The 23,186-nt window shown below is 57.8% G+C and overlaps 1 protein-coding gene across 1 annotated transcript; it reads right to left on the bottom strand.

Moving 5' to 3' along the window:
• Positions 1-1,083: 1,083 nt before the first annotated feature.
• LOC107106525 (B-cadherin-like) lies at positions 1,084-18,181 on the bottom strand. The gene is made up of 14 exons (XM_015406692.1): positions 17,939-18,181; positions 16,381-16,527; positions 15,625-15,780; positions 15,287-15,431; positions 14,597-14,772; positions 13,510-13,638; positions 13,034-13,219; positions 11,598-11,842; positions 6,847-6,989; positions 5,074-5,298; positions 4,040-4,264; positions 3,401-3,531; positions 2,758-2,904; positions 1,084-2,001 (listed from the first exon to the last, which is right to left on the bottom strand). The coding sequence occupies exons 1-14, from the start codon at positions 18,179-18,181 to the stop codon at positions 1,792-1,794; spliced, it is 2,508 nt and encodes an 835-aa protein (XP_015262178.1). The 3' UTR covers positions 1,084-1,791.
• Positions 18,182-23,186: the final 5,005 nt, after the last annotated feature.

The raw sequence follows: 23,186 nt of genomic DNA, 5'->3' as shown, positions 1-23,186 counted from the left end.
GGGTTTTGGGGGCCGGGGGGGGGGGGGAAGCATTTTCCCCTTGCGCTCCTTTGCCCAGGCTTGGGAAAACTCTGGCCTTGGCCGGTTTGTTTTGGAAAAAACAACCTTGTCTGCTGTTGGCTTCGGGGAGGCCGAGGGGGGAGGAGAGGCAGAGAGATGGAAGAGCACGGCAGTGGGGGGGGAGGGGCTGCCTCCAGGCATCCACTCCTGAGGCTGCCCCTGGCAGAGGCAGGCCGGGCCTTAACGCCACTTTATGCCACTTCCTGCGAACCCGCCCCCCCAATCCCAAGCACCTCAGAGGCCTGGAAGAGCTCAGGCCATCCCTTGCAGGTCCAACACAACAACCAGCTGGGACATTCCTAGAGATTGGAGGGTTTGGGGAGGGGAGGGAACTTTAGCAGGGTATAAAGGCCAAGGAGCAGGGGTGGCCAAACTTGCTTAATGTAACAGCCACACAGAATAAACATCAGACGTTTTGAGAGCCGCAAGACATGAACAAATATCTCACACACGTTTCTATTGAAAAATATGCAGATTTGCTTTTTATTAACGTTAAGACTGTGTGGAAGAAAAACATGCGGCCCCCGAGCTGCAGTTTGGCCACCCCCGCCATACAGTCTGCCCCCCCCTCCAAAGCAGCCATTTCCTCTGGGGCAATTCTGCGAGATCTCCAGGATCTCCCACCTGGAGGTTGGCAACCCAGGCCAGCAGCCCCTCCTTGCCAACACCACAGAGCAGCCATTTGCGTTCTACAGGATTCGGTTACAAACTTTTCTTCTAAAGGGTAACGGTGGAGGTCACCGGCCGGAGACACACGCCTAGCCTGTCTGCCTGCTGCGCACGGCCGCTGGACGTGGGAATGGGACAAGAACTGGGACCAGTGTTCCCTCTAAGCTGAGTTAGTGTGAGCTGGCTCACAGTTCTTTAGCCTCTGGCTCACACAGCTCAGGAAGGATGGCTCCAGAGCAAACTAATTGATGCAGTAGCCAAATCATGAGCTCACAACTTTAATGCCAGTAGCTCACAAAAGTAGAATTTTTGCTCACAAGACTCCATAGCTTAGAGGGAACATTGACTGGGACCCCAACCTAGAAGCTGCTGCTCCACTCCAGGGCAGCCCCCCTATTACACAACCACATTCCACCTGCTGACCTCCAAACCCGACCTGCACCTGCTCCCCGGACACACGCACATGCCCCACGCCGAAATTAAAAAAGAAAACCTTTATTAAATCTTTACACCCTGATTGTCCAGTTCTTTAGCTTATTACCCAGTCTACTCCCCACACAGTACAAAAAAACAAGAGACCTATGGTCATTTATAAAAGAGGCAAACGGTTTCCAGGAGGGCTGCCAGCACTTGGGGGGCTGAGCAGTGGGGAGAAGGAGGGACAAGCCAGAGGATTCATCCTCGCACGGGGCTGCTGGCTCAGCACAGGCGGCAAGAACCGGGCAGAGTCTCTTGGGGGGCTTGGGGGCCGGCCTCCCTGCCAACGGGCTCCTCAGCCAGGGGTTGGGGTCTCTCCGGAAGCACTTGGGCAGGGTCATGAAGGCAGCTCAGAGGGAGTGAACCACCCGGGGCAGGTGGAGGAGGAGGAGGAGGAAGCGGAGGCAAGCGCCGCAGTCTCGGAAAGCCACGAGGGGGCCACCCACGTCCGGCTGAGGGGCAGGAGATTTGGCATAGAGTGGCCGGCGTGAGCCTGGCTGCACAGAGGGTGCGCTGGTCTTCAGGGGGTGGTGGGGAACAGCCAGGACCCTCCGGCCTCTTCCGTGCAGGATCCGTGTGCCCGCCTCAGTCGTCCACTCCTCCCCCGTACATGTCAGCCAGCTTCCTGAACCGGCTGCCCCACTCATTCAAGTAGTCGTAATCCTGGTCCTGGTCCGAGCTGGCGGAGGCGATGGAGCTGAGGGAGGCGGCCTCGGAGCCGCTGCCCTCAAAGTCGAACACCAGCAGCGTGTCGTAGGGGGGCGCCGTGGGGTCCGTGTCTGCCGCCTTCAGGTTCTGCGGGAGCAAGGGAAGCGCCAGGTCAGCCGCGTTTGCATGGGGGGGGGGGGGGAGAGAAGAGGGCAGCTGCTACAGCCGGCGCTGTTCCCAAGGAGACCCTCAAGCCCAGACTGCACAGCCAGGGCCTGCCCCGTGTGGGGCAGTTCACCGCCCCCCAGCAGGACTCTTCACTCAAGCAGTGAGGCCTTTCAACCCCCAGAGCACAAGAAGAAATGGATCTCCATTTCTCTAGAGGGGTGCAGACTCCCCAGCTGATGAGAAGGGTGCCGCCATCCGCAGCAAGAGAAGGGGCGGCCACTCCCTGCAGAACTTGGGAGGAATCCCCCCTCCCGTCAGGCCAAACTCTTTCCTGCCACCAGACCTCACAGACCACACCTTCCGTTCCAACATCCTTGTTTTATTATTTGAAGGGGATTTTTTTCTAAAAAGTGCAGTGGAGCTTTTTATGCTTCTCAAAACATAAAGAAATCTTCTCCCTGTCAGTACTTGGGTTTCTTTGGGCAGCCTGTAATGCCAGTGAGACAGAATAGAGACAACCCCCGCCGCCTGCTTCCGCCATGCCCCGCGCCCACGGAGGGGCTGTAGAGTCAGCTGGAGAGAATTCCCACTTAGCTCAAGTAGCAGGTCCCAGGACTGCAGGCGGCATGGCCGGCCGGGGAAAGTGGCGCCCCTTCTAGGAGCGGAGACGGGCCCGGGCCTGGCCCTGCCTTGACTCACAGGCCGCTTGGGGCACCTTGCCTATTTTCACCTTACCTCATGGATGAAATTGCCAATTTCATCTGGGTTTGTGGGGCGTGGGTGGTACTGTGGCGCTGGCAGGAGGGTGGGCACGATGTCATTACGGAGGATGACTTCCGGACGGGCATCCAGGCCTCTGTGCAGCTGGCTGAGGTCGTAGTCCTTTGGGTGGGAGAGAGGACGGACACGGTGAGGACCTGCAAGGCTGGCCCAGCCTCATCATGGCGGGGTGGGTGCTACATGAGCCAAGGGGCTGGCTGAGCCGCTCCACCGCAGGCCGGCTTGCTCGCCAGGGCAGCCCAAAGCTCAGCCTGGCGCAAGAGGAACTAGCTGCATTGTGGGCCAAGCTAGGAGAAGATCTGGGAAAGGAGTCCAGAGACTGCCGCGGGGGGTGTGTGTGCACAGGGGCAGAACCTGCTGGATCCACAGACCTGAACCGCCTCTGGCCCATCACGCAACCAGCAAGGCCAAGGGCAACGGCACGGGGCACGTCCCTGGCCAGGTCAATGCCGGGGTGGGTAGAAGGGAAAACAAGGGGCGGTGGGGAAGAGCTCCCTCCGGGGCCCCTTCTGTGCTCGGGGAGCAGTGGAGGGCAGGGTCCCCCCTCCCAACAGAGAGCTGGCAGTGCCCTCGGCCCTCCGTGCCAGGCAGCACCCACCTGGTCCTCCTCCCCTCCGCCCTCTTCGCCATAGTAGAAGATGTTGTCCCGGGTGTCTTCTTCCGGGAGCAGCAGCGGCTCCTTCACCACCTTCCTCCTCCGCACAAAGAGAAGCAGCAGCAGCAGGATGACTGGGAGGGAGACCAGCGACAGGTGAGAATCGGGGTGGGTGAGTGGGGGCCACAGGCCACGGAGCCGGGCAGCCTGAGCCCCCCCAGGGATACCCAGCAGAATGCCCTCGACATCGGCTGACCGTGCTGGCTGGCTGGCCGGCCCTCCCGCAGAAAAGAAATGGTCTCTCCCCAGAGCTCCATGACGTAAGGAGCGCAGAATCTAGTAAAGTATTCTGGCAGCGCGGGAGATCAGGGAGGAAGCACATTTCTAGTCCTCAGGATTGAAGGGGAAAGGAGGGCGCAGTCCTTCGGAAGAGGCACCCATCGGCCTCGGGGGCCCTCCTGTCTCCCCCCCGGCCATGTTAGCGTGTAGCCTGGCTCTCGTGCCTGAAGCACACGGACTGTGTCAGTGACCAGCCCCCCCCCCACGAGACCCAACTATCCGCTGCACCCCCCCCCCATGAGACCCAGCTATCCGCTGCACACGTCCGTCCCCCCCCAAGTCGGGCAGCCCCGGCACACTTACTCAGCAGAGCCAGAATGGCCCCCAGGATCGCCAGGATCGCAGGAGCCCCGAGGGCAGCCGCGTGCCCCACTGGGCACCGATCCACGGGCCCTATCCCGTTGCATCCACAGACGGTGGCCTTGAGGACGGTGGCCTGGCCCTTGCCCTGGTTGTCAAAGAGCTGGAGGTAAACGCTGTAGGTGTCTGCCTTCAAGGGCTGCAGCAGCCTCAGCATCGCCACTTCTCCTGCGAACACAGCCGGGGCCTTCGCGTCAGGAGGGAGAGAGCCACCGCAGGCAGAGAGACCCTGGCCCCACAACGCCGGACTGTGGGGACCCCCCCCAGCTCCAACTAGTCCCCCCACTCGGGTCACGGGGAAGCCTGGCTGGTCTTTGCTCTGGGGAGCGGCCATGGAAGGGGCATCGCGTGAGGCTGCAGTGCCGGAGCTAAATGCTGCGCTGCACCCAGTGGGAGCCCGTGCATGAAGCTGCTGCAGCTGGACTAGCTGTGCTCGGGGCCTCTGGAAAACGAGCAGGCTTGGGAAGCAATGCCGAAGTCTCAGGTAGCAGGCAGGCCCATCAAGGGGAGAGAAAGCCCAACGGCAGCCAGGAAAAGAGCTAGGAGCGAGGAGAAAGCACCCGAAGGCTTGACAGCTCCGTTCAAGGAGCCCACCAGAAGGACGGAGCACACTAAGAGAGCCAGCAGGGTGTAGTGGTTACAGTGTCAGACTGGGATCTGGGAAACCCGGGCCTGAAGCCAGCTGGGTGACCCTGGGCCAGTCACACGCACTCTCAGCCCAGCCAACCCCACAGGGTTGTTGTGAGGACAAAAAACAGAGGAGAGGAGGATGTAAGTTGCTTTGGGTCCCCCCCACTGGGGAGAAAGGTGGGACACAAATCATTACGGAGACCTCCAAGTACAGCCGTGCCTCCAGAGGGCAGAGACGGCAGCCAGAGGAACAAGGACAGCGGAACCTCGCCCACCGGCCGAAGGGGAACGGTGCTGCCGGCAGGGAGAAGCCACCCCTGGCCACAGAAGGCCCGGGCAGCGCTCACCTCTGTCATCCATCTCCACGGCCCAGTTCTCATCCGAGTTGTTTGTGAGCCTTGCGCGGAAGGGGGATGTGTTGGGGGGCTGGTCCTTGTCCAGGATGCGCAGGTGTTGCGTCTCGGGCTCACTGTTGCAGACTATGATCTCCTGGCGGTCGAGCTCGGGAGCGTTGTCGTTCACGTCCAGCAGAGTCAGCAGGAGGATCCCTGTCCCAGTTGCTGGGGGGCTGCCTGTTTGGGGGGGAAAGAGAGGACGGAGTTGGAAAGGCTTCCAAGTCCACCTCATGACTGCCTGAACTCCCGGTCCCCAAGGGTGGCACTACATCCTGCAGGGCTACACACACACACACACACACACCCGCCTCCAGGCCCTCTGCCCCAACCCTGAGACTGCCCACTTCCTATTCATAGACGGCTCTTTGCAAAAAAAAAGAACAAAAAACCCACCCAAACACTGCACTCCAGCCCTACCAAGCACCACTTGAGATTTAATATAAACATAAGAACATAAGAGACGCCAATGTTGGATCAGACCAAAGGCCCATCTAGTCCAACACTCTGTGTCACACAGTGGCCAGAAATACCAGGTGCCATCAGGAGGTCCAGCAGTGGGGCCAGGACATTAGAAGCCCTCCCACTGTTGACCCCCCCCAAGCACCAAGAATACAGAGCATCCCTTGCCCCAGAGCCCCTATCTATACCTTGTGGCTAATAGCGACTGATGGACCTCTGCTCCATATGCTTATCTAATTCCCTTTTGAAGCCGTCCATGCTTGTAGCCGCCACCACTTCCTGTGGCAGTGAATTCCATGTGTTAATCACTCTTTGGGTGAAGGACTTCCTTTTATCCGTTCTAACCCGACCGCTCAGCAGTTTCATGGAGTGCCCACGAGTTCTTGTATTGTGAGAAAGGGAGAAAAGTACCTCTTTCTCTACCTGCTCTTTCCCATGCATAATCTTATAAACCTCAATCATGTCACCCCTCAGTCGTCTTTTCTCCAAGCTAAAGAGCCCTAAGCGCCTTAACCTTTCCTCATAGGGAAAGTGTTCCAACCCTTTTATCATTCGAGTTGCCCTTTTCGGCACTTTTCAGAAGGAAATGTGCAAAACGAGCCCATGTGGGAACAGTGCAGGCTCACGCCACCTCCACGTTTCTGTAACTTATTTTGAGAACCCAGACTGCGCATGACTTATTAGTTAAGTCAAAGGCACTTAAACGTGAACATTAATGCTCCGATGAACGTGGCTCAGGTGTGCTTTTTGCTTTGGTTGCTGAAGAGCATTATGTGCTGTTCGGAACGGGCACAATGCTGAGAAGGCAGCCAAACGGCTTCACTCGTTGCTGGCATACACAGTCCGAGTGATCAGCCCGATTCTCATCTCTACCCTGTTCTTCCCCACTGGAGGTCTAATGGTGGTGGGGAAGAGATTTTTTTTGGGGGGGGGGGTGTCCACGACCTTTCACCATTCCTCCAGCTACAGAAAGTCGGGAGCACCCTTCAGTTCTTTCCTCAGTGGGACCTGGCTGAAGGCCACCCAGAAGGTTCTTTTAAGAGATACGGAGAGGAAGGACGGAAGGAAATTTATCTCTCCCCCCCCCCTTAATCAGACTGGAATGCGGTTTCTCGTGACAGCCTGTGAGGGAGCGCAGCTCGGCAGCCATGTGCCCCTCACACGGGGGTGACGATCAGGCTGTGGTTCTGCCCAACAATGAGGCTTTTGATTCCCTCCCCTGCAGAGGGCCGCATTCCCCCACCCCACCCCCTCCCCAGCCCCTACCATCATCCACAGCCAGCACAATGGCCTCATAGGTGTTGTTCTTCACAAGGTAGGACTCCCGGTCCAGGGCCGCCCTGGTGGTGACGATGCCGCTCTCCGGGTGGATGGCGAGCCAGCCTGCCCGGTCATTCTCCACAAAGTACCTGGCAGGAAGGGAGACACAACCCCCAGTGAAGAGCAGAAGAGCGAGGAGGACACCGGCCGCCCGGAGCCGGAGGCACACAGGGGCGCCTCCACCCACCCACCCGCGCAAAAATTCAGGGCTGAAGGGCACACCCTGAAGAGACTAGGCACAGCCCTCCTCGGCTTGTACCCTTCCAAAATGCAAGGGGAGGGGAGACTGGGGGATCGCTTGTGGACAGCTCCACCTCTTTCTCATCACCCTCCTCTTATCTGCACATGCACCTACTTGCCCCCTTTGAGCCACAAGGAAAGGCAGGGCATCATTGTAATAAAGCAAAAAACATTTCCCCAAAACTCTGGCACATGGAATGTTGCAAATGCCGTGGGAAGCCCTGTGGGCTGGCAACCCCCTTGCTTCTAGGACAGGCGGTCTCCCAAGGGCTCCAGGCAAACTGTCTGCCACAGCCTTCCTGCTCTGGTGGATGTCAAGGGCACCTCAAGGTCCGTATAGGGAGGGGGGCGCAGGGGGCGGAGGGGCTCGCCTGCCTGGCCTAGTTCAGCTCTGCCCCCTCCCCCCACTTCACAGCCATGGCTTTTTGCCTGGTCCGCGGGGCATCTCTCTCCTATTGACATCTTCAGTCTTCAAGGGCTCAGCCCCACCCAAGGGTGCCAGAAGGCCCCGCCCACATTCCTTTCACTGCTGGCGGAGGGGGGCTTGGGGGAGGGACCAGGAAGGGGGCTAGGATGCCACTTTTATTTAGCCAGCTCCTGAAACAGCTACAGGTGGAGTCGCTTGCTATGAAACTCAATACCGTGACACTCTTAAGTCTTAAGTGCATTCTTAAGTGCATTTTCTAAGCCGGTCCACTAAGACAGATCGCTTTACATGCACCCCCCAACCCCACTCGGCACCTTTGCAGCCCGGCCTCGAAAGCGTCCAGGCTTCCGTTCATTCAGATGTGGCAACAAGTGTTTGAAGGGCAGCCCAGTTTGTTGTGTTTTTTGGGGGGGGGAGGTTGTGCAGCCCCCAAAGCCACATCCTGGGGCTGCATTCGAAAGGCGGTCTGTCCCGTCAGCCAGAATAGCTACTCAGCCCCATTTAACTTTAAGCGGACCAGGCATCCTGTTAAAAAGGAGTTGGCATAAACGTCCATGGATGAGGACAGGGGCGCCCAGCACAGTGGTGTTCATGGCACCATGATGCCCACCCTTCCCCCCCCCCAAGTAGAGAGCCAATCGGGGCCCTCCCCTCCTGCACTGGAGCGAGAGGAGGCGCTTCAGAAGAGCCCAGGCGGCCCCTCCTCCTCCTCCGTGTTCGCCAGGAGCGCCTGTTTGGAAAGAGCAGCCTCCATCAGGGCTTGGAACCTCCCATGGTGTTCCGACTGGCCCCAGCATACCCCACGGCAGCCATTTTGTGGCGGGGCTAGGGGTCATTTCGTAGGAAAAGAGGTGCAGGATCTCATTAGCATAACGTATTAGAGTAACTTATTTGCATATGCCACACCCCCTGACATCACCAGAAGTGTGTCAGAAGGCAACACCCACCGCTCAGGCTCCACTGGACTGTTTTGGATTGCTAGCTAGGGACGTGCAGATCTGTCCTCGCAGAGGAGGGAGAGCTTGTACCTGAATAAAACTTGGTCTTAAAGGTGCCACTGGACTGTCTTGGACCAGGGGGCCAGGAGGTGGGCTCTGCAACTTATCTGGCTGCTTCTTGCTCTGACTGAGGGCTCCTGGGAGCAGGGGGTGGGGCTTGTTGCATGTGCCCGCCCCCTGGGCTCTTTACTGCCGGAGCTCCGCTCCTGTGCGCACCTGCAGGAAATGACCCCTGGGCGGGGCCCACCCACGGGCCCTCAAGTTTCAGGAACGCAGCCAGGGACCCTTAGACTAGGAGGCTCAGAGGGAATGTGGGCTTTTGCCAGATGTGGGTCAGCTGACCCTTTTGCTCAGAGGCTGACCCATCTGTCCCAGGCGAGCAACGCCCCTCCCGCAGCTGCTGATAGATGGCAGGCTTCTTCTTGTCAGGGGAGGCCATGAGCGAGCGGCCCGTATCAGACGCTGGAAGAACAGGGACTGAATGGACACAGGGATGATGGAGTTCGCACCTGAGCTGGTTGCTGGCTTTGTCTGTTAGGCAATCTGTTCTCATTATCGTTTTGGACTTGGGGGGCGGGGGCGGGCCTAAGTCAGGAAAGGCCTACCCACCCAACCCAAAGAATAGAAGAGAAGAAGGAGGAGATTGGATTTATACCCCGCCATTCACTACCTGAAGGAGTCTCAGAGCGGCTTACAGTCTCCTTTCCCTTCCCCTCCCCACAACAGACACCCTGCGAAGTAGGCGGGGCTGAGAGAGCTCTGAGAGAAACTGCTCTTGAGAGAACAGCTCTGAGTGAACTGTGACTGACCAAAGGTCACACCAGCAGCTGCATGTGGAGGAGTGGAGAATCAAACCCAGTTCTCCCAGGTTAGAGTCCATGCACTTAACCACTACACCAGACTGGCTACTCAATACCAAATCCGACCCTCCACCTATCATGGTCAGTCTTGTCCACTCCAATGGGCAGTGGTTGTCCTGGGGCCCAAGCAGAGGCCTTTCCTATCATCTGGTACGGGATTGAATGGGGGGGGGGCCTTTGAGAGAGATGTCCCTGCACAAGATGTGCACTAGATCACCCATGATGCAATGGAGCGTTCTGGGCTGGAAGCTGCAGGTGATCAGCCAGTGACATTCCATTCTCTTCTGGGCACGGCTCGCACTTGGCCATTTCTCAGAACTAGTCTGGACTTGACCGTCTGGTCTGCCGCTTGGTTGCTTGGTTATTTTAATCCCAAGAACGTGCAAGGGAAATCCCTCGGGAGGCTCTGCCGCTAACCTCTAAGCCACCATCCTCCATCCAACCAGAGAACTTCCAAAGGAAGCTCCGGGTCGAAGCTTGCTAATTAGAATTCATCAAGGAGGCTGATAACATCTCCCAAAGTTTTAATTAACAAGGACCCAGGACTTCTCCAAAGTCAGCTCAGGCATTAACTAGCTAAGCAAAACTGAGAGGCTGTATTTGAACTTCACGTAATTATGTTCCACCCTCTGTTCCCTGCCCCTTTGACCCTGCTGTTTATAATTTCTCTTCACAGCCTGGCACAGACGGCTGCCCACGAGACGCATCTAAGGAAGGGAGTTCTAGTCCACGGAAGATAATGCCAGATGAAAGGCCCATGAGCCTTAAAGGTGCCATGGGATAGTTTACTTCTGCTGAAGCTGCCTTAGAGTGTATCAGACCGTTGGTCCACCAAGGTCAGTATTGCCTGCTCAGGCTGGCAGCAGCTATCCAGGGTCTGAGGCAGAGGTTCTTTCACACCACCTACTGCCAGAGCTTATTACCTGGAGATGCCGGGGACTGAACCTAGGACCTTCTGCATGCCAAGCAGAGGCTCTACCACTGAGCCACGGACCCTCCCTCCACCAAGGGTGTCTCCATAGAGGCAGCGCATCCCTGGGCCCTGTCTCAACCACTGCTGCTGCTCCTCTCCCTGCCCCTCTACCCCACTGCATCTAGGCAAGACTGCAGACACTGACCACCAAGGCTCCCTCTCAGCTGTGGAGTCCTGTGAGCAAAAATTCTATTTGGTGAGCTACTGGCATTAAAGTTGTGAGCGAGCGATTTGGTTAAGAACATAAGAACATAAGAGACGCCAATGTTGGATCAGGCCAATGGCCCATCCAGTTTAACACTCTGTGTCACACAGTGGCCAGAAATACCAGGTGCCATCAGGAGGTCCACCAGTGGGGCCAGGACACTATGCCATCCTTCCTGAGCGAAGGCAAAAATCTGTGAGCCGGAGGCTGAAAAACTGTGAGCTAGCTCACACTCACTCAGCTTAGAGGGAACACTGCTGATCACACAAGAACCCCACCCCATGGCCCCAGACTCCCCCTCTCCCCTGCTGAGCCTGCCACAGCGTAGTCCAGCAGGGAAAGCAGAAAGAGCGCTTTAAAGGGCCAAAGGCAGGGACGGAGGGAGGGAGGGAGGGTACAGGGCAGTGAGCTACCCCAAGCCCCTCGGAAAGCTGAATTTAGCTCAATCCTCCCTCCCCATCACAGCAACTGGTGGAGCTTCCATAAGTGACTTGGGGCAGTTTGGTGTCGTGGTTAAGTGGGCGGACTCTAATCTGGGAGAACCGGGTTTGATTCCCCACTCCTCCACTTGCACCTGGCTGGATGGCCTTGGGCAAGCCGTAGTTCTGATAAGAGCTGTTCTCGAAAAAGAGCCGTTTCTGTCAAGAGCTCTCTCAGCCCCACTCACCTCACAGGGTGTCTGTTGTGGGGAGGGGAAGGGAAAGGAGCCGCTCTGAGACACCTTTGGGTAGTGAAGGACGGGGTATAAATCCAATCTCTTCTCTTCTTCTCGTGTGAATGGAATCAAAGCGGCTTTATTTATTTTTTTAATTCCCCTTTAAAACCTGGGAACCACACAAGTCCTGCTCACAAAGAAACAAGGTGTCTTGTGGACTCTCCCCATTCAATCTGGAAGCCTCCTGCATTCAACAAGTAGAAAAATCCCAACCATTTCTTTTCTAGAGCGAGAAGCCTGTTGCGTTAACCTGCCTGTAACAGCAGCCGAGTGACTTACTTGATTTTCTGGGACTGCATTCTGTCTGGGTCTCGGGCGGTGTACACCGTGACTTGGTGCCCCAGAGGGACGTCCTCCGAGACTTCGGCCACCTTGACCGGAGGATCAAAGATGGGCGCCTCGTTCACATCCCTCACGTTGACAGTCACAGTCGCTGTGGAGGTGGGCAACTTCACGACAAAGGGGACTTCGTTGGTGACGGCCACCTGCAGCACAAACTGTTTCTTTCTCTCAAAGTCCAAGGCCTGGGGAGGGAAGGAAGAAGAAAATGTCAGACCCGAGGATCCGACTCAGCGGCTGCTGTGCTCCAAAGGTAAGCCGGAGGAGCTGCTCCAGGGCTGTGGCAGCATCCTTTGTAGCTCCAGAAATTGCTTTGTCACCTAGACTTAGAGGTGCTTCTAACAGCCCCCCACCCCACCCTCATCACAAGCCATCACGTTCTAGTTGCCTCAGCTCTATGCTCTGGGCAGACCTCTTTCGGTAAAACAGTCAGTAAAACATATGATATTCTATTGGGCTAAAAGAACACGCTCAGGATCCAGGATCTAGCCCCAGTGACTGCCCTGAAAAAGGAGAGCCGATCTTTCAGTAGTTGTGTATCTTTTCCCCCAACAAGAAAAGGGCAATGAGGTCATTTGCTGAGTAGCCGGGAACCTTCGCTAAAGGTGGAGCAGCCCCGACACAGTAGCTACAACCCACCACCAGCTGTGGCCACTCCCACGCCCCCACGGCCCGCTCAGTCGTTTGAAGGGGGTTGCTTGTAACAAGCCTCAAGGACGGCTGGTGGCAGAGTGTGCCAACGGGCCCGTGTAGCTGGGGGCACAGAGCTGGAGAATTACGTGGACTCACAAGAGGAGAGTGAGAAACGGCTGCTGCTGCTACAGTTCTCAGACTGGTACAACTCCATTAACTAGTGAGGGAGCAGTTTAAGGAGTGATCTGTTCTTCTACATGCTCTTTCTGAAGGTAACAGGACACAAACCCAGCTGGTATTCTAGCTCAAATGTCTAGTTCAACAGAGAGCACTGTGATTCTAAAAAGTGGGGGGTGCAGCAGGTACTGCTTCCATTGAAAGAAGAGCCTCCCTGGACTGCCACCCCTATATTTTGGGAAGGTGGCCATGTGGGTCTTCAGACAGAACAGGTAGATTCAAGTCTAGTAGCACCTTAGAGACCAAGAAGAGAGCCAAAGCTCCCTTGGCCAGACAGGATGTTACTCACAAGCAAGCGACGCCAAGCTGACAAGGAAGCGTGGCATCGCCTGACTGTGCGTTATTCTGGTACATGCTACCTGGTGCCTCCAACCAGAGCCCCCCTGGCCTGCTGTCTTCCAGCTTCCACAAGGGAGAAGAGTCTCCTAGTTGCAGCGTTTGCGAGCTCAGTGCCAGCACACACACCCCGGACCCCCCAGCACAGCAGGTGCAAGCCCAGTGCGTACTGTGGCGGTTTCCACGATGCCTTCGTTGCTCTCAGAGTCGGTGGATACGCGGAAGAAGCCCCCTTCGTCACCACGCACGATTTTGTACACGGCGCGCCACGCGGCCGAGCCAGCCTCGTCCATGTCCGTCACAGACAGCCTTGCAACCTCCAGGTCGGCCTCGTTCTCTGCCACCTCTGCTGTGTACTGCAAAGAGCGCAATTGCCCCAGAGGCATTTATTTCAGTATTTAGGGTCTAGCCCTGCGTGTTGCCTGGGCTATGAAACCCCTGGCCGTCAAGAGCCGCACACCCACCTGGGCCTTAATGGCCAGAGGAGACCCCAGGGCAACTGCAGCCGGGAGGAGGACGACACACAAATAAACCCCCAAGTTGCTGATTCTCCCCCCACCCCCAGCTCCTTTGTTGAGGCAGCCCGGGGATATCATCTCCAGAAGCAGACATACTCTGAGGCCCCAAAGGAAGATGGTTCCATTACCGTTGAGGGGCTGAACTGGGGGGCATTGTCATTGGCATCCCCAATTTCGATCACCGCAGACGCCGTGGTGGTCAGCCCTTTGCCGTCCAAGTCAGCAGCTTGCAGGACGAGCGTATATTCCCGCACTCTCTGGAAGAGGACGATGTTCCCGTTAGTGTTGTCAACAACCAGGCAGAGGGTCCAGTGAGGACAAGCACAGGGTTTCCCCCACACCATTTCACGGGGGATCCCGCAGAGTTTATCACCCACCAATCCTTGGGGTTCTCATCAGCACCAAACCAAAGCAGACTCGCAGGCCTCTTTAATGCGGAGAGACAGTGAACGGACTCACACACAAGGCTGCTTTCTACAGACTCTGGGCGTTCTCTCCTCTGACGAGCCAGGGCTCGCCAGGGTCCCAGGCAGAGGTCCTGCCCATCATCCGTGACGTCACCCTTTCAACTAGAGGTCTCAGGAGTTGGGCCCAGGCTCTTCCGCATGCCAAGCAGAGGCCCCAGCCCTGGGCCCCAGCCCTGCCCCCACACAGAAGGCGCGCCGCCTTACGTCCTAAAGCCGCCACCAAGCAGCGACACCCAGGACCTGGGAGCCAGCCAGCACTGCAGGGACACTGGGTCAGCTCTTTAAACATTTCTACCCTGCTTGCAACTGGATCAGCTCTTTAAACATTTCTACCCTGCTTCTCCCTGTGGTTTGGAGCAGCTTGTGATAAATCAGCAGTTTAGACACAGACACACACACTCGACATGATTCGCGGCTTGACTGAAGCAAGCGCCCTTCGGCACAAGCCACCTCTCCGCAGACGCAAGCTCCTGTTGAACCCAAGGCCCCTCCTGTGAGCCCGGCCGAGGGTGCCAGGCTGCTCAGAAGGCAGGGGCCACCGAGGGAAGAGAAACGCGCCCAAGGAGAAGCCATTTGCACTTGGCACGTGACGGAATGGCCAGGAGGCACCTGCCAACGGATCCAAGATGGCCAGCAGAGGCCCGCTGGGCAAGGCCGCCTGGGAGGAGACCACACCTGGGGAGGGTCAGGGCCGTCATCCCTCACCACTACAGAGGACCGGCCCTCCTCCTTCCCCCAGGCAACTCACCTCCCTGTCCAGGCCGCTGGCGATCACGCTGATGGCGCCTGACTCCCTGTTGATGGCGAACATCTGCTTCTCGGGCTCCCCCGGCACTTGGCCCAGGATGGAGTAGGCGACCACCCCGTTGTAGGACTCTATGTCGTCGTCAGCGTCCGTGGCGGTGACCTGCATCACGGAGGTCCCTGGGGGTGGAGAGAGGGATGCAGGCCCAGTCCAACCACCGGTCCATCCAGCCTCCGGCCTGGAGCCACGGTGGGGTTCCCTGGGGCTCTAGCCCCACCCAGAATCTGCCTGGCCCCTCCTGAAGACCACCACCCCCACACCTCTCCAACAGTTGGCATGGGGGGTCCTTCTTCCTGCAGCCATTCAGCTGCAAAAGCTGGATCTTCTGTTTTGATATTTTTCTGACAGCAAAGCCGAGGAGTTCTATGAAGTACGCCCATAGATGAAGCAATCCCAGATTCTTTTTCCCCAACCTGTTAATGTAGGGACATCTCTTTGCATCCATTTTTGTGCGATCGTTATTTTTGCTAACATCAATAGGGTAGAAACGTTTCTATACTTTTGCTGCTTACAGCTGCACGCCGTGTCTCCAAGAGGATGGAGTCCAGATCGCAAGGTAAGTTTACATTAGTTACTAATGAAATTTGTTTTAATGTCTGCCTCCAGCCCCCCCCAAGCCCCCCTCCCCCTTACCAGGCGTTGCTCCTTCCAAGACAGACCCCCTGAAGACCTCCTGGGTGAACTGGGGCCTGTTGTCATTTTGGTCGGTGACCGTGACTATGATGTCCATTGGCTCCTCTACGGGCTTCCCATTCTCAGACACGGCGTGCGACAGAAGCTGCAGGGGAGGATGATCAGCATGGAAAGAGCTGGAGCAGTCCAAAGGACTCCTGTCCTCCACCACCCCGGCTCGGAACAGAGCCCCTCCCCAACTCAGTCCCAAGTGAAAAACACCCCCCTCAACCTGCCGATCACCGGGCCCCTGGCTCTCAGGTGCCGCAAGAGACCTCGACTGGGGAGAGGCTACTTACGTGGTACTTGTCGATGGCTTCTCTGTCCAAGGGTTGGGTCACTTTCATCCAACCTGTCTCTTTCTCAATGGTAAAGACACCCTCGGGAGGCATGTCTGCCCCCTGCCCAGTGATGCTGTAGAAGATCTTGCCTTCTCGGTCCCTGTTGGATTTGATCTGAAGCCGAGAAACAAAGACAGGAGCCGTTGCAAGCCTTCGGGCACATGAGGCTGTCCTCTCTTTCGGCATCCGTGCTCCTCGACCCCATCCCCACCCTTGTCTCTCCAGGGGCTCTGCTAGGAAGAGGCCTTTCTGGCCCCCTGCTCCCCAAGTTCCTTGTAAACGGGATGGGCTGGATGACCTTTCTGGGCCCCTGCTCCCCAAGTTCCTTGTAAACGGGATGGGCTGGATGGCCTTTTTGGGCCCCTGCTCCCCAAGTTCCTTGTAAACGGGATGGGTTGGATGGCCTTTCTGGGGCCCTGCTCCCCAAGTTCCTTGTAAACGGGATGGACTGGACGGGGAACAGTTTGTAAGCCAAGTAGGGGCTCCGCCAACAAGCCACGCCCCCCCACCTTTGCAAAAAGAGGGGCTGGTTGCAGAAGGCCAAGAAGCTGCCTTGGTTGAACCCATCCCCTTTGGCAGCTCACTCAGCAGAAAAAGAGGGCCTGGCCTTCCACACAACCCCGTCCCGGGAAGACCTGCAGGCGCAAGCATCTCAGCAGGCAAGCGGCACCTCCCACCCCCCACCGACTGGGGTCTTTCGAGAGACTGCTGTACCTGGACCAGGTTCTTGGGGAAGGGGCCCCGCTCGTTCTCAGGGACTTTTATGGGCGGGATCACCCAATCCCTCTTCTGCCGCTTCGGGCCAGGCCTGGCCCCTGGAAACCTTTGCACCTCCACCAGGCTGGCAGGATCGGACTCTCTCTGCAAAAGGACAGATTTTTTCCATGAGGACAAGAATCTAAAGGAACTGCTCCCAGGTCTACAGCTGGCATCCGAGTCCTGCTGAGCACAGTTGCCCGAAACCGGGAAAGAGCGCAGCATGCAATCCTCGGCCATTGTGGGAGGAAGCACAAATGCGCACCAGTCCTGCAAAGCGGTCCCTGTCTGTAGCGGTTGCCTACTGAGACGTTTCCTATCCAGCCCCTCTTGGAGCTAATTCTCTGCACCAGGTCAGGAGCTGGTTTTGGCCACAGCCCCTCCTTTGCCCAAGTGCTGCTGACACCATAACAAAGGGGCCTGGAATTCCCAGCTCTCACGATAAAGCCACAAGCAGCAGACACAGCAGCTTTAGCCAAAACACCACCAAACCAGCCTGCAGAGAATGCTTGTTATTCCACAGCCCAGAAACTCCCCTCTGCTACAGACTTGAGAGTAGAAGGTTTGTTTGGCGCTTCCGACGCTGGGAGTCTGGGCAAAGCTCCCACGAGACCCCCTCCCCCAGGACCTGAATTCCCACCTGTCCCACACCCACCTTTCCCTTCGAGCCATCCTCAAGCTGCAGAAATTGGCAGGTTGGTACAAGGCTATTAGGGTATTTTACGTGCCAGGAATGTGGGGGGGAGGGGGTGCCTCTCACATTAGACAGAGGCTGCGCCTGGGGACAAGGACCGGCCCTCCCCGTGTTATGGGGGGGAAGGCAGACCTTGAGCACTCACAATGAGGAAGCATCACACAGGAGGGGAGGAGGATGAAACACTTAAGTCTGCCTAGAGAAGCCAAACAAAAAGAGGCTGCTGATGTGTGCCGGAGGATTCTCATTTGAGAAGTTATGTCCGGGAAGACTCCAGAGTGTCTCGTTTTTCTCTATTATCCTAAAAACTGGCGTGTTAATGCACTTTAATTTGACGGCCCAGAGGCCTCTACAGCAGTTGGCAAGACCAGCAGAACGCCATCCCAGTTCATACATTTGCAGGACTGGTGTTAGCTCCTTACTAGAGGCAAGGCTGGAGCTGAAGGGGGAAGCCTGCACAACAAAGGTCCTCTTGAGAATGCCTGATGCTGCCGGAGGAACCAGGCTGCCCTGGGACCTGAAGCTCCCCCCCCAGTGGCTGTGCCGCCAGTCCCTCGCGGGGCCTCCCTGAAGGAACTCCCAGCAGCTGCGCACCAGCCTGATCTCCAAGGCTGGGGAACCCGGAGCTATTTCCGCCACAGGAAGAACTCTCCCCCTGGCTTTGGGCAGAGGGAGCCCCTCCCCAGAGAGGTGTTTCCTACCTGCGGAGGAACAGCCCAGGCCCATCAGCGCCCGCTCCACCACAACAGCCTCACTGAGGCCCAAGGGTTGCCATGGCGCCCGCACTCCCCCGAGAGCTGCCAGGTGCTCTGTGCACATTACCTGTGGTGAACGACGGCGTTTGCTTCTCACCGTCACCACGGCTGAGGATTTGCTGCCGGTGGCATCCCAGGCCCGCACCACGAAAGTCCTCTCGCCCCCGCGCAGCCTTGTGTGGTGCCTCACCAGGACCGTGCCGTCTGCCAGCACCCTGAAGTTGGCATCCTCCGCGCTGTACTGTGCCAGCTTCCATCCCGTGCAGTCTTCAAACTGGACTGGGGGAGGGGGAAGAGCAGGTGCCGCCATTAGTGCAAGGCCTGGATCCCCGCCTGGCAGGGAACAACTCCAAGCAGCCACTTACTTACTTAGGGCTGATCCCGAAGGGTGATCGTGCCCCCCCCCCCCCCGCCCGCCGCCCCCTTAACTAGACAGCGCTTGGTTTTGCTGGAAGCCACCGGCCGTCTGCAGCTCAAAGTCCATTTGCTTTAAGCCCTCCTGAGCCTCAGCCATTGTTATCTGGACAAGCCATCCACCCCCCCTCTGACCCGCCTCAGCTCAAGTGCGAACAAGTTCCCTAATTGAGGGGCCGGAGTTTGGAGAAGGGAGATTGGAATGCGCCTCTGATAAGGAATCCTCCGGGGAAACCTTAGCCTTTACCAGGGGAGGGAATGACGAGAGCATCTGGCAGGGGAGGGGCTTTGTTTGCCCTTTAAAGGCAGGGTGTGGGGGTTTTTTGTCCCTGTAAAGGGGGGGGGGGGGGGGGCTCGGCAGGCAGGCAATCCGTAAGCAGGAGCCCTTGAACTGCCTGCCCAGTGGGGAGGGGGACTGTTTACCCTCAGAGCCCGCCAGGGCAGCCAGCCCCCAAGCCCTCTGGAGGGGGCAGGCCCGGCCCTATAGTCTAAGCTCTGGGCATTTCCACCACCACCACCACCACACTGGGGCCCTGGTGCTGCTGGAGTCTCTTATTCTTCCAAAGCCAGAAGCAAATTGCATGTGTCCCCCCCTCCTGACCTTGTTCAGGATCTTGTTGCCTGTAGCATGCAGGCTGCCCCACCCCCCACAGACAGTGGAGCACAAGCATGCAGTCAGCAGGGATCAAGCATGGTGGAGCAGCCAGGGTGTCAGAGTTAAGATCTGTGAGGCCCAGGTTCGAATCCCCACGCTGCCGCCATGCAAGCTTGCCGTGTGACCTTGGGATTGCCCCCCCTCCCAGCCCCACCTACCTCACAAGGCTGTTGGTGAGGCTAAAATGGAGGAGAGGAAAACCAACGGCTTTGGGTCCCCACTGGGGAGAAAGGCAGGGAATAAGTGAAGGAGATGAATCCCAGACACAGGCAGGCTGAGAAGAGTGGCCGCCTGGCGGACCAGAGGAAGCAAACGGAGACACACGACAACCCGCGAACCAGGACCAAGAATGAGAAGAGGCACGCCTGGCAGCCCCAGAGCTCGCCACCTCCTGGGGCTGGGGATGCAGCCCACCCAAGCCAACCCCCTCGGGCAACCCGCTTTGGGGATGACCCTCAGCCCACAGAGTGGCTCACAATCAAAAGGCCATTTGAAGACGTGCAGCGGCTTCACCCACTGGAGCCAATCAACACAACTGACAGCCTTGGCCACGGATCCGTAGAAGTAGCACGACAGGAGCCAGAAGCTCTGCTCATTTGCTCCATTCCATATAACTCCCCCCCCCCTCAAAAGTTGTTTTCACCAACCTCAAATTAGAGAGGAATGTAGCAAGGGGGGGTGAGAGGCATATTTCATGATGCTACCCCACACACACACACACCGGACAGCTCTGCCCCACCCTGTGCAGCCATCTCTGCACACGGCCACTCCAGATGACCCAGTGTCAGGGGGAGACAGAAGAGGGGACCTTTCGGGCTTTCGGGGTCATACCCAGCATCCTGAACACAGCCTGGGACTCAAGCGCAGGCCTCTGTCCAAGACAGCAAATTGGGCTGCTGGCCACGCCGGTCCCAGGGCCCAGAGTGGATTTGTTATGCATAATCCATAGATTATTATAATATATCTGTATCTCCCCTTTCCCCCTTCTTCTCTGTATCCCTATTTTAATTCAGAATAATGATAATGATATTTTTCTTTTTTTTAAAAGAATCCAGTGTGACTTATTTCTTCCCAACCAGACAAACTCCAGCCCAGACTTGGCGCTCCGAAGGCCCCGACACGCAAGCCCTGCTCAGAAACCACAGGCCATTAGGAGGCCTTTCCTGCAGGCTTCCAGAGTATCTATCGGCAGGGCCGTTTCCACTCCCTGTTCTCAGGGGCCCTTCGCTTGCGAGTTGTAGAAACATCCTGCCCTGTGGCAGGAAAGTCCCTTCAGAGCATCAGACACGCTCCACTTCCCATCCAGCGGAGGCTGGCATCCAAGAGGGGGGTGGGGGCAGGGAAAGGAATGCTCCACAGATCAGCCGCATGCCAGCTGAAGGGACAGGGCAGGCCCCAGAACACGCCCGCTCTCTGCCCTTATGCCACCGCACAGATGAGACTTTGGGCACAATACGCTACCTCAGTCTGAACCAAGACAACCAAATGGCTCCTTTCAGGCCCCCGACCGCTGACATACGCCTCCCCCTCTTTTGGGCAGTGAGGACAAGTGTTAGGGTTGGCCTCTTTTGGGCAGCGAGGACAAGTTAACCCCTTTAGGATAAGCATCATTCCGTAGGCTCCCTCTTCAACAGACTTGAATGTCCGACCTCTGCTCTGCCACCTATAGCGCCTACCAACAGGTGAGCAAGAAAGGCGCAACTTGACCAGACAGAGGGGACCTCCTCTAAAACAACCAACCGAAAAAATACCCCTCTGCCACTTTCAGCACAATAAGCAGCCATCCCCTAGAACGACTCGCATGCAAATATCACATGGTACTCCATCACAGATTTGGATTCTGGCAACAGCCCGCAGGGGGAGCAGAAAGAAAGAGCTCAGCAAAACCACAACTGGTCACAAGCAGGGGAGGGATTTCAAGAGGAAGGGGGAGCTTTGAGCAGGATTTTTATGGTACCAGACGGCATCTGAGATACCCCCATTGAGGGTTCAGGAGTTCTGTTCCAAGACCCAGGCACCTATTTGGCAAGGCTTCCCAAGCACAAGGGAATCCCGGCACACCAAACAGGAGTCGAGCAATCAGCCCGCAGAGGACTTCACATCGGAGCCATGCCCTGGCAGCTGGGGGCGAGGAGACGGGGGTGTGTGTGTGCTCAGGGCTCCCGTTCCCCAAGCAAGGTGCCCGGAGCAGCTCCTCTCCCCCCCCCCCCCCCCGGCCCACGGCTGCAGAGTCACACAAACACACATCTTCCAACAAGAGCAAGTTCCCAGCTGCCCCTCCGCCAAGCAAGGAAGGTTCTGAGGTCAAAGCCGACTCCGACCGCTCATCACTTAATGGGATCTTCTAAGTGCCACAGCCATTAGCAGAGCTCAGTGCGGCAGCCATTACTGGAAAAAGCTTCCTCCCCCCCCCCCAGTGTGTGTGGGGGGGGGACCAAGGCTGCCCTGGCACCTGCCTGCCTCCCTGCTCTTCCTGGACAGAGGAACCCCCCCTGTGTGCGCAAGCAGCACCTCAGTCAGCACCAGGAGCCTCTGAGGAGGCCCCCCCCCAGTTGCTCCGTCCTGTCTAGACCAACAGGGCCCTCTGGCCCCTGAACAAGGACTCCCGCCTTTGAGCATGTGTGAACACACAGACTCTGCCAGAACGAGGCTGCCAGCCATTAACCTCCCCGTGTGCCCAGCTGAGCATCAGAGGTGTTGCCAGAAGGGTAGCCCCTGGGTCTGCTCGCCCACTCAGAACAGAACAGTGTCGTCGTCGTCCCCCCCCCATGGCCACACAACCAGATGCCAACTAAACATGGGGACGGCCCTCAGCCCAAGAGGGTTCCCAGCAGTGTTCTCTCTAAGCTGAGTGAGTGTGAGCTGGCTCACAGTTTTTTAGCCTCCGGCTCACCCATTTTTGTCTCAGCTAAGGAAGGAGGGCTCCAGAGCAAACTCATTTATGCAGTCGCCAAATGGCTCGCTCTCACAACTTTAATACCAGTCGCTCACAAAGTAGAATTTCTGCTCACAAGACTCCACAGCTTAGAGGGAGGCATTGGTTCCCAGGTATTCCCAGTGGCTAGTCCAGCAACGCAACCCAACCTGCAGCACACCCACTAGCCCGTTTAGAGAGAGGGCAAAAATGAACTCCAGAAATGCCTCTGCTGCTGGGAATCCAGCCACTGGCCCGCCTTCCCTCCCTCCCTCCCGGCCCAAGCCAGCCCCATTCCCCTTTCATCTTGTGGGGCTGAGCAGGAGGAGGTGTTGCCACCCAGCAATTGCCCCCGGGACAGCTGCACTGCTGACACAGGGGGGGAGTGGGAGCGCCAGCAGCCCGCCATGCACCCCGGCAGGGGCAGGAAGTCCAGGTACTGACTCAGGACTTTAATGGGCTTTGGCCCCCAGCCAAGGAAGGCAGGCAGGCAAGACTGGGCCACGGCTGGGTGAGCAGGTCATATTCAGACACGGGAAGCCCAGCCAAACAAGCATCAGACGCCAGCCCTGGGGGGAGGAGGCAGAGCCACTTCCTGGGCACATGGGGAGGGGCAAGGAGAGGGGACCAGTGGGGGTGGGATGTTCACATCACAGGTGGGCAGATCTGGATCTCCCCCCCCCCACAGCCCCAAAGCTGGGTGGGCAAGTTTTAACAAAACTGGCACACGCACAGTTAAGTGGATTCCAGGTCCTGGCAGGGCTGCCCAAGAGAGGAGACAGACCCGCCTCTGTTCTGCACACAATGCCACTGTTTCACCAGAACAAGGGGGCAGGACTGGCCATTAGGATGCCGGGCCAGGAGGCCCCAGGCACTGCGCCGCATGGCACACCCCAGGAGATCAGAGGAAAGGGCTTCAACTACAGCCTCCCCACCCCAAGGAGTCCCGAGGCCCACCAAACAGGTGCCGGGGCAGACACACCTCCCCCCTTCCCGAGGCAACAAAGGGCCGTTCCCACCAGCCAAGGATGGCGGGGGGAGGGGGGCGCTGGAATGCGGGAGCCGCCCAGGCCCGGCCGGAGGACCCACCGACGCCCAGCTCCGGGCACTCCCAAGGGGCCTGCTGGGCGGCCAACCCGACGGCCCCGATCCCAAGGAGATCCACCGACAGCTCGGCCTCCCCTTCCCCGCAACTTCAGCAGAGCCTGGCGTTGGGGGAGGGGTCCCCGAGTAAGGCGAGATCGACGAAGCCAAGGGTCCGTCCTCCCCCCCCCCGCGAGGAAAGAGCGCCCCCCCCGCCGGGGGACCGATTCTGGCCTCCACGTGGTGCCC

Source organism: Gekko japonicus, unplaced genomic scaffold, assembly GCF_001447785.1.
Source record: "Gekko japonicus isolate JY-2015 unplaced genomic scaffold, Gekko_japonicus_V1.1 scaffold386, whole genome shotgun sequence".
Lineage (NCBI taxonomy): Eukaryota > Metazoa > Chordata > Lepidosauria > Squamata > Gekkonidae > Gekko > Gekko japonicus.
This window is presented reverse-complemented; position numbering and strand designations above follow the sequence as displayed.

Bases quoted from the DNA above. Each gene is read 5' to 3' on its own strand.
- LOC107106525 (XM_015406692.1), bottom strand. From the start codon at position 18,181: ATGGCGGCACCTGCTCTTCCCCCTCCCCCAGTCCAGTTTGAAGACTGC. The intron at 4,265-5,073 runs GTGAGCGCTGCC...CTGTGTTCGCAG, and splicing joins CGTGGAGATGGATGACAGAG to GAGAAGTGGCGATGCTGAGG. The intron at 3,532-4,039 runs GTAAGTGTGCCG...TCTCCCTCCCAG, and splicing joins GGCCATTCTGGCTCTGCTGA to TCATCCTGCTGCTGCTGCTT.